General features: G+C 41.4%; 1 protein-coding gene across 1 annotated transcript in view; it reads left to right on the plus strand.

Annotated features, from left to right (window-relative positions):
• The first annotated feature begins 7,922 nt into the window (after positions 1-7,922).
• Positions 7,923-16,586, plus strand: part of dhx36 (DEAH (Asp-Glu-Ala-His) box polypeptide 36) — a 36,482-nt gene continuing 27,818 nt past the window's right edge. Inside the window, exons 1-4 of the mRNA XM_083553300.1 lie at positions 7,923-8,424; positions 9,605-9,735; positions 9,817-10,060; positions 10,601-10,639. Coding sequence (XP_083409426.1) covers positions 8,209-8,424; positions 9,605-9,735; positions 9,817-10,060; positions 10,601-10,639 — 630 coding nt within the window. The 5' untranslated portion in view covers positions 7,923-8,208. The remainder of the gene's footprint in view (positions 8,425-9,604; positions 9,736-9,816; positions 10,061-10,600; positions 10,640-16,586) is intronic.

Consider the following 16,586-nt stretch of genomic DNA (forward strand, 5'->3'; position numbering starts at 1 on the left):
CTATCTATCTATCTATCTATCTATCTATCTATCTATCTATCTATCTATCTATCTATTTTTTAACTTCCTCTCCTCTATCCCTCCCTCTCTCAAAAAAATGCAGATTTTCCCAGTACCTCCTCTATCCTGTAGACGTCTCTGTGCTGGGAAACTTTGTACCGTAACAGTTGCAACACACTGATACTTAAAACTCCTCCTAGAACTCTGTGAGACATACACTGATCAGGTATAACATTATGACCACCTGCCTGAAATTGTGTTGGTCCTCTTTTGCTGCCAGAACAGTTCTGACCCGTCGATCATTACCAGCATGAACTTCTTCAGTAGTTTGAGCTACAGGAGCTCGTCTGTTGGATCGGACCACACAGACCAGCCTTCACTCCCCACGTGCATCAATGAGCCTCGGTCGCCCACGACCCTGTCGCCGGTTCACCACTGTTCCTTCCTTGGAGCACTTTTGATTCTGACCACTGCAGACCAGGAACATTTCACAAGAGCTGCAGTTTTGGAGATGCTCTGACCCAGACCTCTAGACGTCACAATTTATTGAGGGCAAAATGTTTACTTGCTTTTTAATATATCAACAGGTGCCATGTTAAAGAGATAATCAGTGTTATTCTCTTCACCGCTCATAATGTTATAAAGTCATAATATTACGCCTGATCGGTGTATATATGTAATGTATGATATAGACATGATTTTTCTAGGACTGCCAATTGATTAAAATATTTATTCATTAAAATTATTCAAATTAACTGTCATGAGTTAACTCATGTTTATTCGCAAATCAATTGCACATTTTTTATCCGTTCTAAATGTACATTAAATTAATACTTTTCACGTTTTAAATATTTTAATCAACATGCGCACAGACAAATTTCGCTGCTTTATGCAAATGTATGTTCATTATTAGTGAAACCAAACTCAACATTGAGCATGAAGACAAAATATCCTTGTAAATGTTTTTAAGTAATGATGGTGATTTAATTACGTAACTCATCAGGACACCAAAGGGATCTTTTGCTATGTTTCCACACGGACGGTTTTAACTGCCGGATGTGCGCACCATGGCGAATTTTGGTGCTCCATTTGACACTTTGGCACAAAACAAACGTTGTGATTAAAAATACATTTTGTGTTTATTTCTCTTTTTTATGAGTAAAGAAAGGACATTGTGATTAATCGCGCGTTAAAGTGTGAGGAAGAACTCGATCTGAAGAACTGTCATGTGTAGGTGTCGCATGTGGAATAATTAATGCCGGAAGCTTGATGGTCCTGAGATTTGAACCTATGACCTTCCGATCAGAAGTCCAAAAGCTACCATTTCCTATTAGGAGATATAGGATGCCTTTGGTGCATTAGGATTACATTTTCTCTTGAACTAGGAAAACCTGTCCCAGCATGACAACAGGTTAGAAGGTTAGATGGTTTGGGAGATGGCCTCAACCCCAGGCCTCCTCACCTCTCCTCCAGTCAGTACCTGACTTCACTAACAACCTTGTGGCTGAATAAAATCACACCCAGATCTCCACAAAATCTAAAAAAAACATCTTCCCAGAAGAGTGAACTATATGAGAGCAAATGGAGCCTATATAAGGAATGAGATGTTGAAAATCATATAATCAGGTGTCCACAAACTTTTGCCCACTCAGTGTGTAGTATAATGTGCAGCCTAGAAGCCATTTAAAGCTCATTCTGGATCATTACTGATGATATTCAGCATGTAGGTTGCATCGCCGAGGAGAAATTCATCCAGGTCAGTCCGAGAGGATCTGGCATTTTAACAGCTGTGTGTGTGTGTGTGTGTGTGTGTGTGTGTGTGTGTGTTTGTGTGTGTGTGTGTGTGTGTGTGTGTGTGTGTGTGTGTGTGTGTGTGTGTGTGTGAGAAACAGATTGAGACAGAGATACCTATGGGAGTTGGCCATCACCTCTCTCCAGCAAACACATCACCGGTTCATTCTATCTCTTTCTCTCTCACACACTCGCTCCATATTCTCCTCCATATTTCATCCTGTTTTCTCTCTTTATTCCTGAACATTGCTTCAACATTTCTTTCTATTCATAATTCATGATTGCATTCGAGCTCAATTCTAAAGAAGCTCCATACGAGAAGCAGCGCATCAGTCTCCTCATCACGCAGACGTACAAAATCGTACGCATGAAAGGAGACATTTTTACAAAAGAAGATTTTTGTCTCATTCACGCAGACCCTTTTTTTTTCGTAATGCTCTCAGTGCAAGTACTCACGTTAAGAACAGAATCATTACAGTGCTCCAGTGCTTCTGGAAATTCTGGGGTTTTTTTGTATGATTGTATGAAAGTCAGGGTTTTTTTTGTATCTGTATGATGTTCTGCTTCCTCCTCTAACAATAATAACCCTCTCCTCACCATGATGGAACCTGAAATAGTTAGGTATTTGATGATTTGAACTGACACACATGATATGGAGCACATCTCGCTTGGATGCGAGACCACCGTTTTCAAGAGGACCACCTTTGAGCTCACGTTCACACCACTAAATGGACAGAATTCGCATGTTCGATTTGGCATGTCTTTATGCTGGATGCCCTTCTTAACTCAACCCTCCCAAATTTACCCGGGCTTGGGACCGAACCCGGGCCCCAGCGGTGAGAGCGCCGCATCCTAACCACAAGACCACCAGGGAACCTAAATTTACACAAAATGAAGTAGTAAAAAATATACAGTGTCAAACTGCCACTGCGAATGAAGAAAGCCCTACATATATGGTATATAAACCGGAGATGGGGTATTCTGACTTAAAATAATGTTTGGTTTCAGGACACAGTTGGATTTCGGACATCCCACTATTGGTTCATTCAGCACCTCATTTGCACAATTAACTCTAACTTGTATTGAAAGCCCCTTCAAAACCACTAATAGAAGGAAAAAGACGGCAAAAAGTGTGGAAGAAGACTCGAGAGATTGACATCGTTGGCAATTACCGCACGAGTTCGGGGAGGGAACGTATTAAGCAGGACAGCTTGTCATGTAGTTTGAGCCTTAAGACGGTTTTACTGTGAGAAAAGATCCAAAAGGAACAAAAACAATGACAAGGGCGACTGTCAGGCTTTTACCAGCGCCACTGAGTCATTTGGCTACAGTGACGTGTGTGAGTGCACCCAGAGTTCCCTCACACTTTATGGCCTTAGTTCTGTACCCATGCACATCATCAGGTCTTCTACATTCACAAGGATTTAAATATAAACTACATAAGAACTCACAGTAAAGCTGAAATAGATCTGGATTTATTTTTAGCTAAACACATATATACACACCCACACACTTACACACATGTGTAGAACATTTTATAACCAGTGTGAACAGAACAAGAACAGTAACCCAAGCTCAAGATCAAACCAGGAAGCTGTGTGGTGAGTAACATTGCTGCCTAACAACTCCAGTATATACTATATTTTACCACAAATCCTTCATTTGCCTCAACCAGAAGCTTACCAACTTGGTGTTCCTGCAGATACATGACTTAAACACATATCCACAAGAAAAATATACAAATCCTAGATCTTCTCCCTTGAGAAGGACAGTGAACCATTTTGAAAGTCAGAAAAAAATGGGTCTCAAACGCTCTAGGGGACGACATTAACGGGGCCTGCTTTGTCGCTTTAAAGATCTGATGAATATTTCATTATGCCGTCTTGAGCTTTGCTAAATCGAGCTCCGCGCTACGTCTGCACTCTGTTTCCCAGTGTTGTCTTTACCTCCAGGTCCTGCGGACTTCTAATTAACTCCCCTCTCATCCCAGGAGAAAGCCAGCGTTCACAACCACCCAATTAACGCTCGATATAACCTCCTGGATTTAACAGAGGGGCCGGTGGGGTAAATATGGACCAATTAGAGCTTGATCTTTAGGACAAACGCCTGCAGACCTGACACTAAACACAGATGGGGGAAAGAGTTGGGGATTTTTTTTTTTGTATGCAGGGCAGAGACACATGATCGCACAGCTACAGTCATGGGACAGACTGCTGAAGGCATCTGTCTCATTTATACCAATATATATATATATGTTTTGTTTTGTATCTAATGGTCTAATGAACATTAAAGCATTCTCCACTCTTCTCTACCCTCATTTCCTTCTGCAAAACATCTTAAAATCCCAAACTCCATGTTTATTTCCTTAAGAAAGAACTTCCCTGAGTTGACACATTGACATATTGCTAGCACTTAGCACAAAGTAAGCTGAGGTATAATAACATAAGGCTATAATAAACATGTCAGAGTATTAGCCTAAATCGTGTAAAGTGAGAGCTGCTTCGAGCCACTGAATGGAAAATTCACGTGGTCTTTCATAACGCTCCCTGCTTACGAGAGGTTTTCCTGAGGAAATGCACGCGCTGACCTTTAAACCACAAGCAACCTTTATTCCTGTAGAAATCCAGTGAAACACACAAATCTGTATATTACGGATTTTGCGGATGCATAAAAAAAAACACATTTCACACACTTATTCACACCCAGGCGCAGTGTGGCGTTGGGAATTCATGCTTTCACAGGAAGCTTTACAGAAATTCCTGTCAGGATCCCTAATGAGCTAGTCGGAGGTTAGCATGGAAACAGACACAGAAGGGAGTGTATCCCTTTTGGGGAAACATGGATGGAATGGGATTTTGATAAACAGAAAAAAGACAGAATGAAAAGAGAACTCATTAGTTAATTGGAGTTTTTAAATAATCAATGCAGTGGTATGAATATTTAGCACATTTAATTTACTATTTAAAATCACAGCAACAAACACATCATTCTGGCTTTGCTAACATTATTCTGAGGTAGAAGATGCCCCCTGGGCTGTGTGTCGGACCACAAATGAGTATTATATTCTGAAGGAAATGTTTGCCTAAATAATACATTCATGTATTCTAATTTATTTTCCTGGTGAGGCTGTGACTCTTTGAATATGTTGTACTTCTTATTCCTTCTGTTTTGTTATTATGGGTTTTTAGCGAGCAAACAAACAGCAGTGATAACTCTTCCAGCTCTCCTGAAACGATGAACACATGCTGCATTACATGTAATTGATAATCTGTACAAACATGATGCAACGTAGTGCACGATTTGTTCAAAATGTGTTAGTGGCTGGTGAAAATGTTGTAGAAGGGATCATATGAAAAGGTAAATACTAGCAGAGATTTATGAAAATAAAGTTTTGCATATTGATATTTATGTTTCCTACCTTCCTACCTAAATCATTGTTGATAATGAATGTGAGAAATCATTAACATGATCATTGTCTTCACATAGTTTAATGTCATTAATTATTAATAATAATTAAATGTAAATTGAGCTAATTTGTTATTTCAGAAGTGTGTATCAAACTGTTAGCCCTTCACATTCATCAGTACCCAAGAAGTAGCTCTCGTTTTCAAAAAGCTTGGTGACAAAGTGTCATTGTGGTCATGTTTCTGGATTCTCACTAATGACAAGCTGTGTATTTATTTCTTTATTTCTTCATTTATCAGTAATACCTCCACTAGTGTGGGAACGACTGTTTATAGCTGCATTATAGCATTTTAGCTATAAAAGGAGTAAAAGGAGTGAAAGGAAGTAAGTAAAAGGAACTTGTCATCGCAACATTATATGTAACTATTAACAGTTAAAGGGACGACCTGACATTTGTTTCCACATATTACTAAATCTCAGTAGTATAAGAGGAATAAAACATTTCACCAAAAATTGTTATAGGATAATAATCACCTTCAGGTTTGGAATGGGAAAGAGGGGTGTAACTTGTGAGTGAAAATTCCTTCACGTTGCAGATCGGAAGAATAAAAAGTTGTTATTATTCTTATAAAAAATATGAAAGAATACATCAGTATTGTAGAGAAACGCAGTAAAACAAAGCGCTGCATCACAGACGGTAATCTCATACAGCGAGACTGAATGTCAAAGCAAGAAACCCAATGAACACAATTCAACTAGTCTCCTTTCACTGTAGCCACAGCAGCACCACTCACATCACATACATCATCTCTCGCAGAAGCATCGATATTAGTTTGAGTTTTCTATGCTTTTTCTCTGTGCATTAGGGTTTATCTCGGGATTTGAAATGAAGGCAAATCGTTTGTTTTTGTGCAAATTCTACAGGAAAAAAAAAGCTTTAAAAAAAGCTTGGCAACTGTTTCTTTCCTCACAATATTCAGCTGTTCTTCAAACGTCTGTGTTATAAATGTCCTTATTGTGTATTTGCGTCCAAATCAATTTCCTCTCCTGTGTCAGCCATTGTGGAATGACAAAATAATATTTAAATAAAAACGCTATTAAATCCACATGAATATATTGAAATTTGTGCAGTTTGCTATGGATGTGGTTTGCCAGCTCTGACTAGTGCACTTTCTGACCATCCAATCAAAGTATGCGAACATGTCTATGCTACTGGATGTCTTCTAGATGGTCCCGGAGTCACCAACTCGCAATCTGATTGGTTAAAGCAACATCCTTCAAAATTAAGCTACTTTACAATGCAGTCGCTCGCACTGCTGATTCTGAACGCCTGAAGCCAGATTTCTTTGACGCCGGCATCATGTGATGTGATGGCTCAAATCTGATTGGATAGAAACTGTAATAGAAACCCACACTATTGAAAGCAGTGTTACAGAGAGAAAACCTATAAACTGAAGAGAATAGACTATTGGGAATAATTGAATACATATTCATTATCAAAATGTATACAATATTTATATTGCCAAAAGTATTGGGTCACCTGGTCATAAGTATGGTATGTGATTTTTTTCGCATTGCATTCCACATTTCGTCCCAATTCATTCTTATAATTCCCTCCACTCTTCTGGGAAGATGTTCCACTAGATTTTGGAGTGTGCTTATGGATATTTGTGTTTAGCTACAAGGGTGTTACTAAAGGAAGGTACTGATGAAGGTGAGGAGACCTGGGGTGCAGTCAGCGTTCCAATTCATCACAAAGGTGTTAAGTAGGGATGAGATCAGAGCTCTATAGCAGCAAGATCTTCCTCTCCAAAGCATGTAAACCAGATCTTCAAGAAGCTCTTTTTGTGCATAGGGGCATCACCATGCTGAAACAGGTTTTGGGTTAATAAGTTCAATTAAATGCAAAATTTTATTATAGCGGCATCTTACGACGTCCTGTATAATTGAGAGCCTACAGTTTTTTTGGTAACAGTTTGGAAAAGAACGCGGTGGTATCAAAAAAGTTTGAAGACTAGTTTTGTAAAACTCCAACAGATGGCAGCACAAGGCTGCATGCACAGTCACAGGGCGCACCAGCCTTCATAAGTCAGTGTGCCAAAAGATATCGTCTTGTGCACATCGGAAATTCTGCAGCTGATGCTATTCTGAACACATGGGCACTCTGTCACCGGGCTCTTTCTCACACGTGAATTTCTCGCCGGAAACAACAAGATCAGACATGATCCACGATTTCCGCACCCACCCTACTCGCCAAATTCAGCTCCTGCAGACTTTGCCATTTTCTCAAAGATTACGATCCAGCTAAAAAGGTCACCGTTTTGACACCATTGCGGAGATCCGCAAAAATGTGCTTGACACGCTTCGAAAAGAAGACGTCCAGGGCCCAGTGCAGAAGTGACAGAAATGCTGGGAGCACTTTATTGCTGTGCAAAAGGACTATTTTGAAGGTGATATTGTGAAAACTTAGATAAATAAAGTACTTTCTTGAAACGTTTTGATTATGGGTCTGTGGGCCTATGAACTGCACCTATGTATGTTTTTGACCTGGTTTTGCCAGTCAACATAAAACAGTTTTTTGTGTGGAAATGCATAAAAATCAAAAGATCTCTGTTCTCCATTCACACTTATTATTTAATCATGAATCCGAATGTTGAGCAGTAAAATTGAAACACAAGACTATGGTACTGTGAAGAAATTAAAGAGCGCGAGCCATTCACGCGCCAGTTCGTCATCAGACGTCGCCAGGACCAGGAAGATTGATGACGTTGTTTTTGTGCGCCAGGGAACCGGCTTGTGATTAATTCGTAAACGTTGGTGAATTCGCGTGTGCACATTTCAGGTTTATTTTATTTATATGTAAGATGTAGTTGGGGGCTGAAGGTCACATGGAATAAGATCTGAATTATAAATAAAAACGTTTCGTGTTTGTGTTCAATTTGAGCGGCGTTTGTTGTGTTGATGTCTGAGACAGACAGCAGCGCTGAATAAGACCCAGTGTAGGTTTCCGCTATGAGTTCTGGTTATGGGAGAGGACGCGGCCGCAGAGGAGGACGTGGTGGAGGCGGAGGAGGAGAGCGATGGAGCTCCGACTGGGATGCCGGGGATGAGCAGCATCGAGGCGGAGGAGGCCGCGGGAGACACCCGCCGCACCTGAAAGGCAGAGAGATCGGACTGTGGTACGCCAAACGGGGGGGACAGAAACGCGCCGAGGACGAGAGGAAGTCGGTGAGCAGCTTTACTACAATATCTACAAATAGATCATTTTAAATATCACATTTTCAAATATTTACATGTTTATCCCTGCTGAAAAACCTACCAGACCAAACCGTTACAGAAATCCTAATGGTTTCCACTACACATACCATTACAAACCATCAGGTGGTCACCATTAAAGCAAAATTCATCCCTGCTGAAAAAAAAAAAAACACCACCAGCACGCAGACATTACAGAAATCCTAATGGTTTCCACTACACATACCATTACAAACCATCAGGTGGTCACTTTGAAAAGCAAAATTCATCCCTGCTAAAAAAACAAACAAACCCACAAGCACAAACTATTACAGAAATCCTAATGGTTTCCACTACAGATACCATTACAAACCATCAGCTAGATACCATTAAATCAAACTTTGCACGTTCATCCCTGCTAAATAAAAACACCAGCACACAACCATTACAGCAATCCTAATGGTTTCCACTACACATAACGTTCACTCGTTCAGGTGTTTCCCCCCCCCCAAATGAGCCTCACTGATAAATCCATAGACATTCACACAGTCCCAAAGTTTTCGTGTGTGTCTGTGTGTAAATGCTCATTTTTACTGTTCAACATAGTCGTGAGTTTTATTGTTTAAATTGTTTAGAAAATGTGTTTTTTTTTTCTTTCCCCAACCAGGTTCCTTCCTCAAAGTCGATGGTTCTCCACTTTCTGTCCAGGTTTTAATAACGCATTGAGCATAAGACCTGGGTTTGTCCTTTTTAAACACCCCATTTCACAATTTGTCTGCATATGCTATTATAATAAGATAAGCCCCACTCATTTTGTGGCAGTTTGTGCTCTTTCAGCTACAATGGCTTTATTAAAGTCGGGTACGGATGTAGGTGAGGTGAGAAGGTCTGGTGTGCAGTCAGCATTCCAGTTTATCTCAATACGGTTGGAGCTTTAAAGCAAGAGATCTTCCAGTTCAACCCATGTCTTCATGAAGCTGGCTTCTCAAACACGTGTGGGGCTGCGATTAGCTCTTAAGTGAAGGGACAATTTAATGCACCACATCGAAAAACATCTCGTGCAATCGTGTGCCTCAGACTTCACTATCAAACAAGAACCATGTGCAGGTGGAGAAGTCGGGTGTCCCAATACTTTTGCCAACATTGTTACAAATTTTTCCCTTTCTGTTTTCAGAGAGCCGTGGTTCAGATGGACGAGTCGCGAGAGCAGCGCATCACACAGCTGCTGAATTCGGTCCAGAGAGAACCCTCGCGTGACTCCGGCTCCCAGTACCGGCAGCCCAAACCGGAACCGAGCGGCCACAGGTGAGCTTAGTAACCGTAACCCTGATCCCACTCACTCACGTGAGCTTTACGTGAAACGGGTCCATGTGACTTTCTCTTTAGCTACTTTGACGGCGACGATCCTCCAGAGGAGCTGCAGCAAACTATGAAAGTGGCTAAAATGGAGTCGGTGAAGGTGAAGGTGGAGAAAGAGGAGCCAGAGCTGATGACCAGCGTCAGGGAGAAGCGTGTGGATCGAGATCTGGAGTACCTGGTGCAGGAGATCAGTCGAAATCCTTCACTAGATGAAGAGCTGGAAAAAGACCTTCAGAGCAAAAGACAGAATTCGAAATACCTGGACATGCTGGTGAGGGAGGGAGGGGGAAGTGTAAAAGCATGAGAGAGGGAGGGAGGGAGGGAGGGAGGGGGAAGTGTAAAAGCATGAGAGAGGGAGGTAGGGAGAGAGGAAAGGGGAAGTGTAAAAGCATGAGAGAGGGAGGAGAGGAGGGAGCAGGTGTAGGCACTAGGGAGAGAATTAGAGAGGAAGGAAAAAGAAGGAAAAGGGGTAAGCGAGGTTGAGGCAGAAGGAAAGAAAGGAAAAAGAGCGAGAGGGCCGAGAGAGATTAAGGGAAGAGAGAGAGTAGGAAAGAGCAGGAAGGAGAGAGGGAGAGTGAAGGGGCGGGAGGTAGAAAAAGAGGTGGATAGAGGGTGAGGAAAAAATAATTGAGAGAGAGAGATGGAAAGAAGGCAATGAGAGAAGGAGCAGGACAGAAATTAACAAATGGGGAGAGAAAAAGAAGGGGAGGGGGAGAGAGAAGGAAAGAGAGAAAATTTTCTTTTTTATGTGTGTTTTTCGATCACCGACCTCAGATAATGAATGATTACTGAGCTGTGTGTATCGTTTCAGATGTTCAGAGAGAAGCTGCCGTCCTACAGTATGAGAGAGGTAACGTTTCACATCTTCACTCCTCACCTTCATACCACCATCTCACACTTACTGTATATCTACTACCACCATCATCATCATCTCACACTTACTGTATATCTACTACCATCATCATCATCTCACACTTACTGTATATCTACTACCATCATCATCATCTCACACTTACTGTATATCTACTACCATCATCATCATCTCACACTTACTGTATATCTACTACCATCATCATCATCTCACACTTACTGTATATCTACTACCATCATCTCACACTTACTGTATATCTACTACCATCATCTCACACTTACTGTATATCTACTACCATCATCTCACACTTACTGTATATCCACTACCATCATCTCACACTTACTGTATATCTACTACCATCATCATCTCACACTTACTGTATATCTACTACCATCATCTCACACTTACTGTATATCTACCATCATCATCTCACACTTACTGTATATCTACTACCACCATCATCATCATCTCACACTTACTGTATATCTACTACCATCATCATCATCTCACACTTACTGTATATCTACTACCATCACCATCATCTCACACTTACTGTATATCTACTACCATCATCTCACACTTACTGTATATCTACTACCATCATCTCACACTTACTGTATATCTACTACCATCATCATCTCACACTTACTGTATATCTACTACCATCATCTCACACTTACTGTATATCCACTACCATCATCTCACACTTACTGTATATCCACTACCATCATCTCACACTTACTGTATATCTACTACCATCATCTCACACTTACTGTATATCTACTACCATCATCTCACACTTACTGTATATCCACTACCATCATCTCACACTTACTGTATATCTACTACCATCATCTCACACTTACTGTATTTTCACTACCATCATCATCATCTCACACTTACTGTATTTTCACTACCATCATCATCATCTCACACTTACTGTATTTTCACTACCATCATCATCATCTCACACTTACTGTATATCTACTACCATCATCTCACACTTACTGTATATCTACTACCACCATCTCACACTTACTGTATATCTACCACCATCATCTCACACTTACTGTATATCTACCACCATCATCTCACACTTACTGTATATCTACCACCATCATCTCACACTTACTGTATATCTACCATCATCATCTCACACTTACTGTATATCTACCATCATCATCATCTCACACTTACTGTATATCTACCACCACCATCATCTCGCACTTACTGTATATCTACCACCACCATCATCTCGCACTTACTGTATATCTACCACCACCATCATCTCGCACTTACTGTATATCCACTACCACCATCATCTCGCACTTACTGTATATCCACTACCACCATCATCTCGCACTTACTGTATATCCACTACCACCATCATCTCGCACTTACTGTATATCCACTACCACCATCATCTCGCACTTACTGTATATCCACTACCACCATCATCTCGCACTTACTGTATATCCACTACCACCATCATCTCGCACCTACTGTATATCCACTACCACCATCATCTCGCACCTACTGTATATCCACTACCACCATCATCTCGCACCTACTGTATATCCACTACCACCATCATCTCGCACCTACTGTATATCCACTACCACCATCATCTCGCACCTACTGTATAGCCACTACCACCATCATCTCGCACCTACTGTATAGCCACTACCACCATCATCTCGCACCTACTGTATAGCCACTACCACCATCATCTCGCACCTACTGTATATCCACTACCACCATCATCTCGCACCTACTGTATATCCACTACCACCATCATCTCGCACCTACTGTATATCCACTACCACCATCATCTCGCACCTACTGTATATCCACTACCACCATCATCTCGCACCTACTGTATATCCACTACCACCATCATCTCGCACCTACTGTATATCCACTACCACCATCATCTCGCACCTACTGTATATCCACTACCACCATCATCTCGCACCTACTGTATATCCACTACCACCATCATCTCGCACCTACTGTATATCCACTACCACCATCATCTCGCACCTACTGTATATCCACTACCACCATCATCTCGCACCTACTGTATATCCACTACCACCATCATCTCGCACCTACTGTATATCCACTACCACCATCATCTCGCACCTACTGTATATCCACTACCACCATCATCTCGCACCTACTGTATATCCACTACCACCATCATCTCGCACCTACTGTATATCCACTACCACCATCATCTCGCACCTACTGTATATCCACTACCACCATCATCTCGCACCTACTGTATATCCACTACCACCATCATCTCGCACCTACTGTATATCCACTACCACCATCATCTCGCACCTACTGTATATCCACTACCACCATCATCTCGCACCTACTGTATATCCACTACCACCATCATCTCGCACTTACTGTATATCCACTACCACCATCATCTCGCACTTACTGTATATCCGCTACCACCATCATCTCGCACTTACTGTATATCCGCTACCACCATCATCTCGCACTTACTGTATATCCGCTACCACCATCATCTCGCACTTACTGTATATCCGCTACCACCATCATCTCGCACTTACTGTATATCCGCTACCACCATCATCTCGCACTTACTGTATATCCGCTACCACCATCATCTCGCACTTACTGTATATCCGCTACCACCATCATCTCGCACTTACTGTATATCCGCTACCACCATCATCTCGCACTTACTGTATATCCGCTACCACCATCATCTCGCACTTACTGTATATCCGCTACCACCATCATCTCGCACTTACTGTATATCCGCTACCACCATCATCTCGCACTTACTGTATATCCGCTACCACCATCATCTCGCACTTACTGTATATCCGCTACCACCATCATCTCGCACTTACTGTATATCCGCTACCACCATCATCTCGCACTTACTGTATATCCGCTACCACCATCATCTCGCACTTACTGTATATCCGCTACCACCATCATCTCGCACTTACTGTATATCCGCTACCACCATCATCTCGCACTTACTGTATATCCGCTACCACCATCATCTCGCACTTACTGTATATCCGCTACCACCATCATCTCGCACTTACTGTATATCCGCTACCACCATCATCTCGCACTTACTGTATATCCGCTACCACCATCATCTCGCACTTACTGTATATCCGCTACCACCATCATCTCGCACTTACTGTATATCCGCTACCACCATCATCTCGCACTTACTGTATATCCGCTACCACCATCATCTCGCACTTACTGTATATCCGCTACCACCATCATCTCGCACTTACTGTATATCCGCTACCACCATCATCTCGCACTTACTGTATATCCGCTACCACCATCATCTCGCACTTACTGTATATCCGCTACCACCATCATCTCGCACTTACTGTATATCCGCTACCACCATCATCTCGCACTTACTGTATATCCGCTACCACCATCATCTCGCACTTACTGTATATCCGCTACCACCATCATCTCGCACTTACTGTATATCCGCTACCACCATCATCTCGCACTTACTGTATATCCGCTACCACCATCATCTCGCACTTACTGTATATCCGCTACCACCATCATCTCGCACTTACTGTATATCCGCTACCACCATCATCTCGCACTTACTGTATATCCGCTACCACCATCATCTCGCACTTACTGTATATCCGCTACCACCATCATCTCGCACTTACTGTATATCCGCTACCACCATCATCTCGCACTTACTGTATATCCGCTACCACCATCATCTCGCACTTACTGTATATCCGCTACCACCATCATCTCGCACTTACTGTATATCCGCTACCACCATCATCTCGCACTTACTGTATATCCGCTACCACCATCATCTCGCACTTACTGTATATCCGCTACCACCATCATCTCGCACTTACTGTATATCCGCTACCACCATCATCTCGCACTTACTGTATATCCGCTACCACCATCATCTCGCACTTACTGTATATCCGCTACCATCATCATCATCTCGCACTTACTGTATATCCGCTACCATCATCATCATCTCGCACTTACTGTATATCCGCTACCATCATCATCATCTCGCACTTACTGTATATCCGCTACCATCATCTCGCACTTACTGTATATCCGCTACCATCATCTCGCACTTACTGTATATCCGCTACCATCATCTCGCACTTACTGTATATCCGCTACCATCATCTCGCACTTACTGTATATCCGCTACCATCATCATCTCGCACTTACTGTATATCTGCTACCATCATCATCTCGCACTTACTGTATATCTGCTACCACCATCATCTCGCACTTACTGTATATCTGCTACCACCATCATCTCGCACTTACTGTATATCTACTACCACCATCATCTCGCACTTACTGTATATCTACTACCATCATCATCTCACACTTACTGTATATCTACTACCATCATCATCTCACACTTACTGTATATCTACTACCATCATCATCTCACACTTACTGTATATCTACTACCATCATCATCTCACACTTACTGTATATCTACTACCATCATCATCTCACACTTACTGTATATCTACTACCATCATCATCTCACACTTACTGTATATCTACTACCATCATCTCACACTTACTGTATATCTACTACCATCATCTCACACTTACTGTATATCTACTACCATCATCTCACACTTACTGTATATCTACTACCATCATCATCTCACACTTACTGTATATCTACTACCATCATCATCTCACACTTACTGTATATCCACTACCATCATCATCTCACACTTACTGTATATCCACTACCATCATCATCTCACACTTACTGTATATCCACTACCATCATCTCACACTTACTGTATATCCACTACCATCATCTCACACTTACTGTATATCTACTACCATCATCTCACACTTACTGTATATCTACTACCATCATCTCACACTTACTGTATATCTACTACCATCATCTCACACTTACTGTATTTTCACTACCATCATCTCACACTTACTGTATATCTACTACCACCATCTCACACTTACTGTATATCTACTACCACCATCTCACACTTACTGTATATCTACCACCATCATCTCACACTTACTGTATATCTACCACCATCATCTCACACTTACTGTATATCTACCACCATCATCTCACACTTACTGTATATCTACCACCATCATCTCACACTTACTGTATATCTACCACCATCATCTCACACTTACTGTATATCTACCACCATCATCTCACACTTACTGTATATCTACTACCATCATCTCACACTTACTGTATATCTACTACCATCATCTCACACTTACTGTATATCTACTACCATCATCTCACACTTACTGTATATCTACTACCATCATCTCACACTTACTGTATATCTACTACCATCATCTCACACTTACTGTATATCTACTACCATCATCTCACACTTACTGTATATCTACTACCATCATCTCACACTTACTGTATATCTACTACCACCATCATCTCACACTTACTGTATATCTACTACCACCATCATCTCACACTTACTGTATATCTACTACCACCATCATCTCACACTTACTGTATATCTACTACCACCATCATCTCACACTTACTGTATATCTACTACCATCATCATCTCACACTTACTGTATATCTACTACCATCATCATCTCACACTTACTGTATATCTACTACCATCATCATCTCACACTTACTGTATATCTACTACCATCATCATCTCACACTTACTGTATATCTACTACCATCATCATCTCACACTTACTGTATATCTACTACCATCATCATCTCACACTTACTGTATATCTACTACCATCATCTCACACTTACTGTATATCTACTACCATCATCTCACACTTACTGTATATCTACTACCACCATCATCATCATCTCACACTTACTGTATATCTA

The sequence above is a fragment of the Silurus aristotelis genome, assembly GCF_946808225.1.
Source record: "Silurus aristotelis genome assembly, chromosome: 10".
In the NCBI taxonomy this organism is placed as follows: domain Eukaryota; kingdom Metazoa; phylum Chordata; class Actinopteri; order Siluriformes; family Siluridae; genus Silurus; species Silurus aristotelis.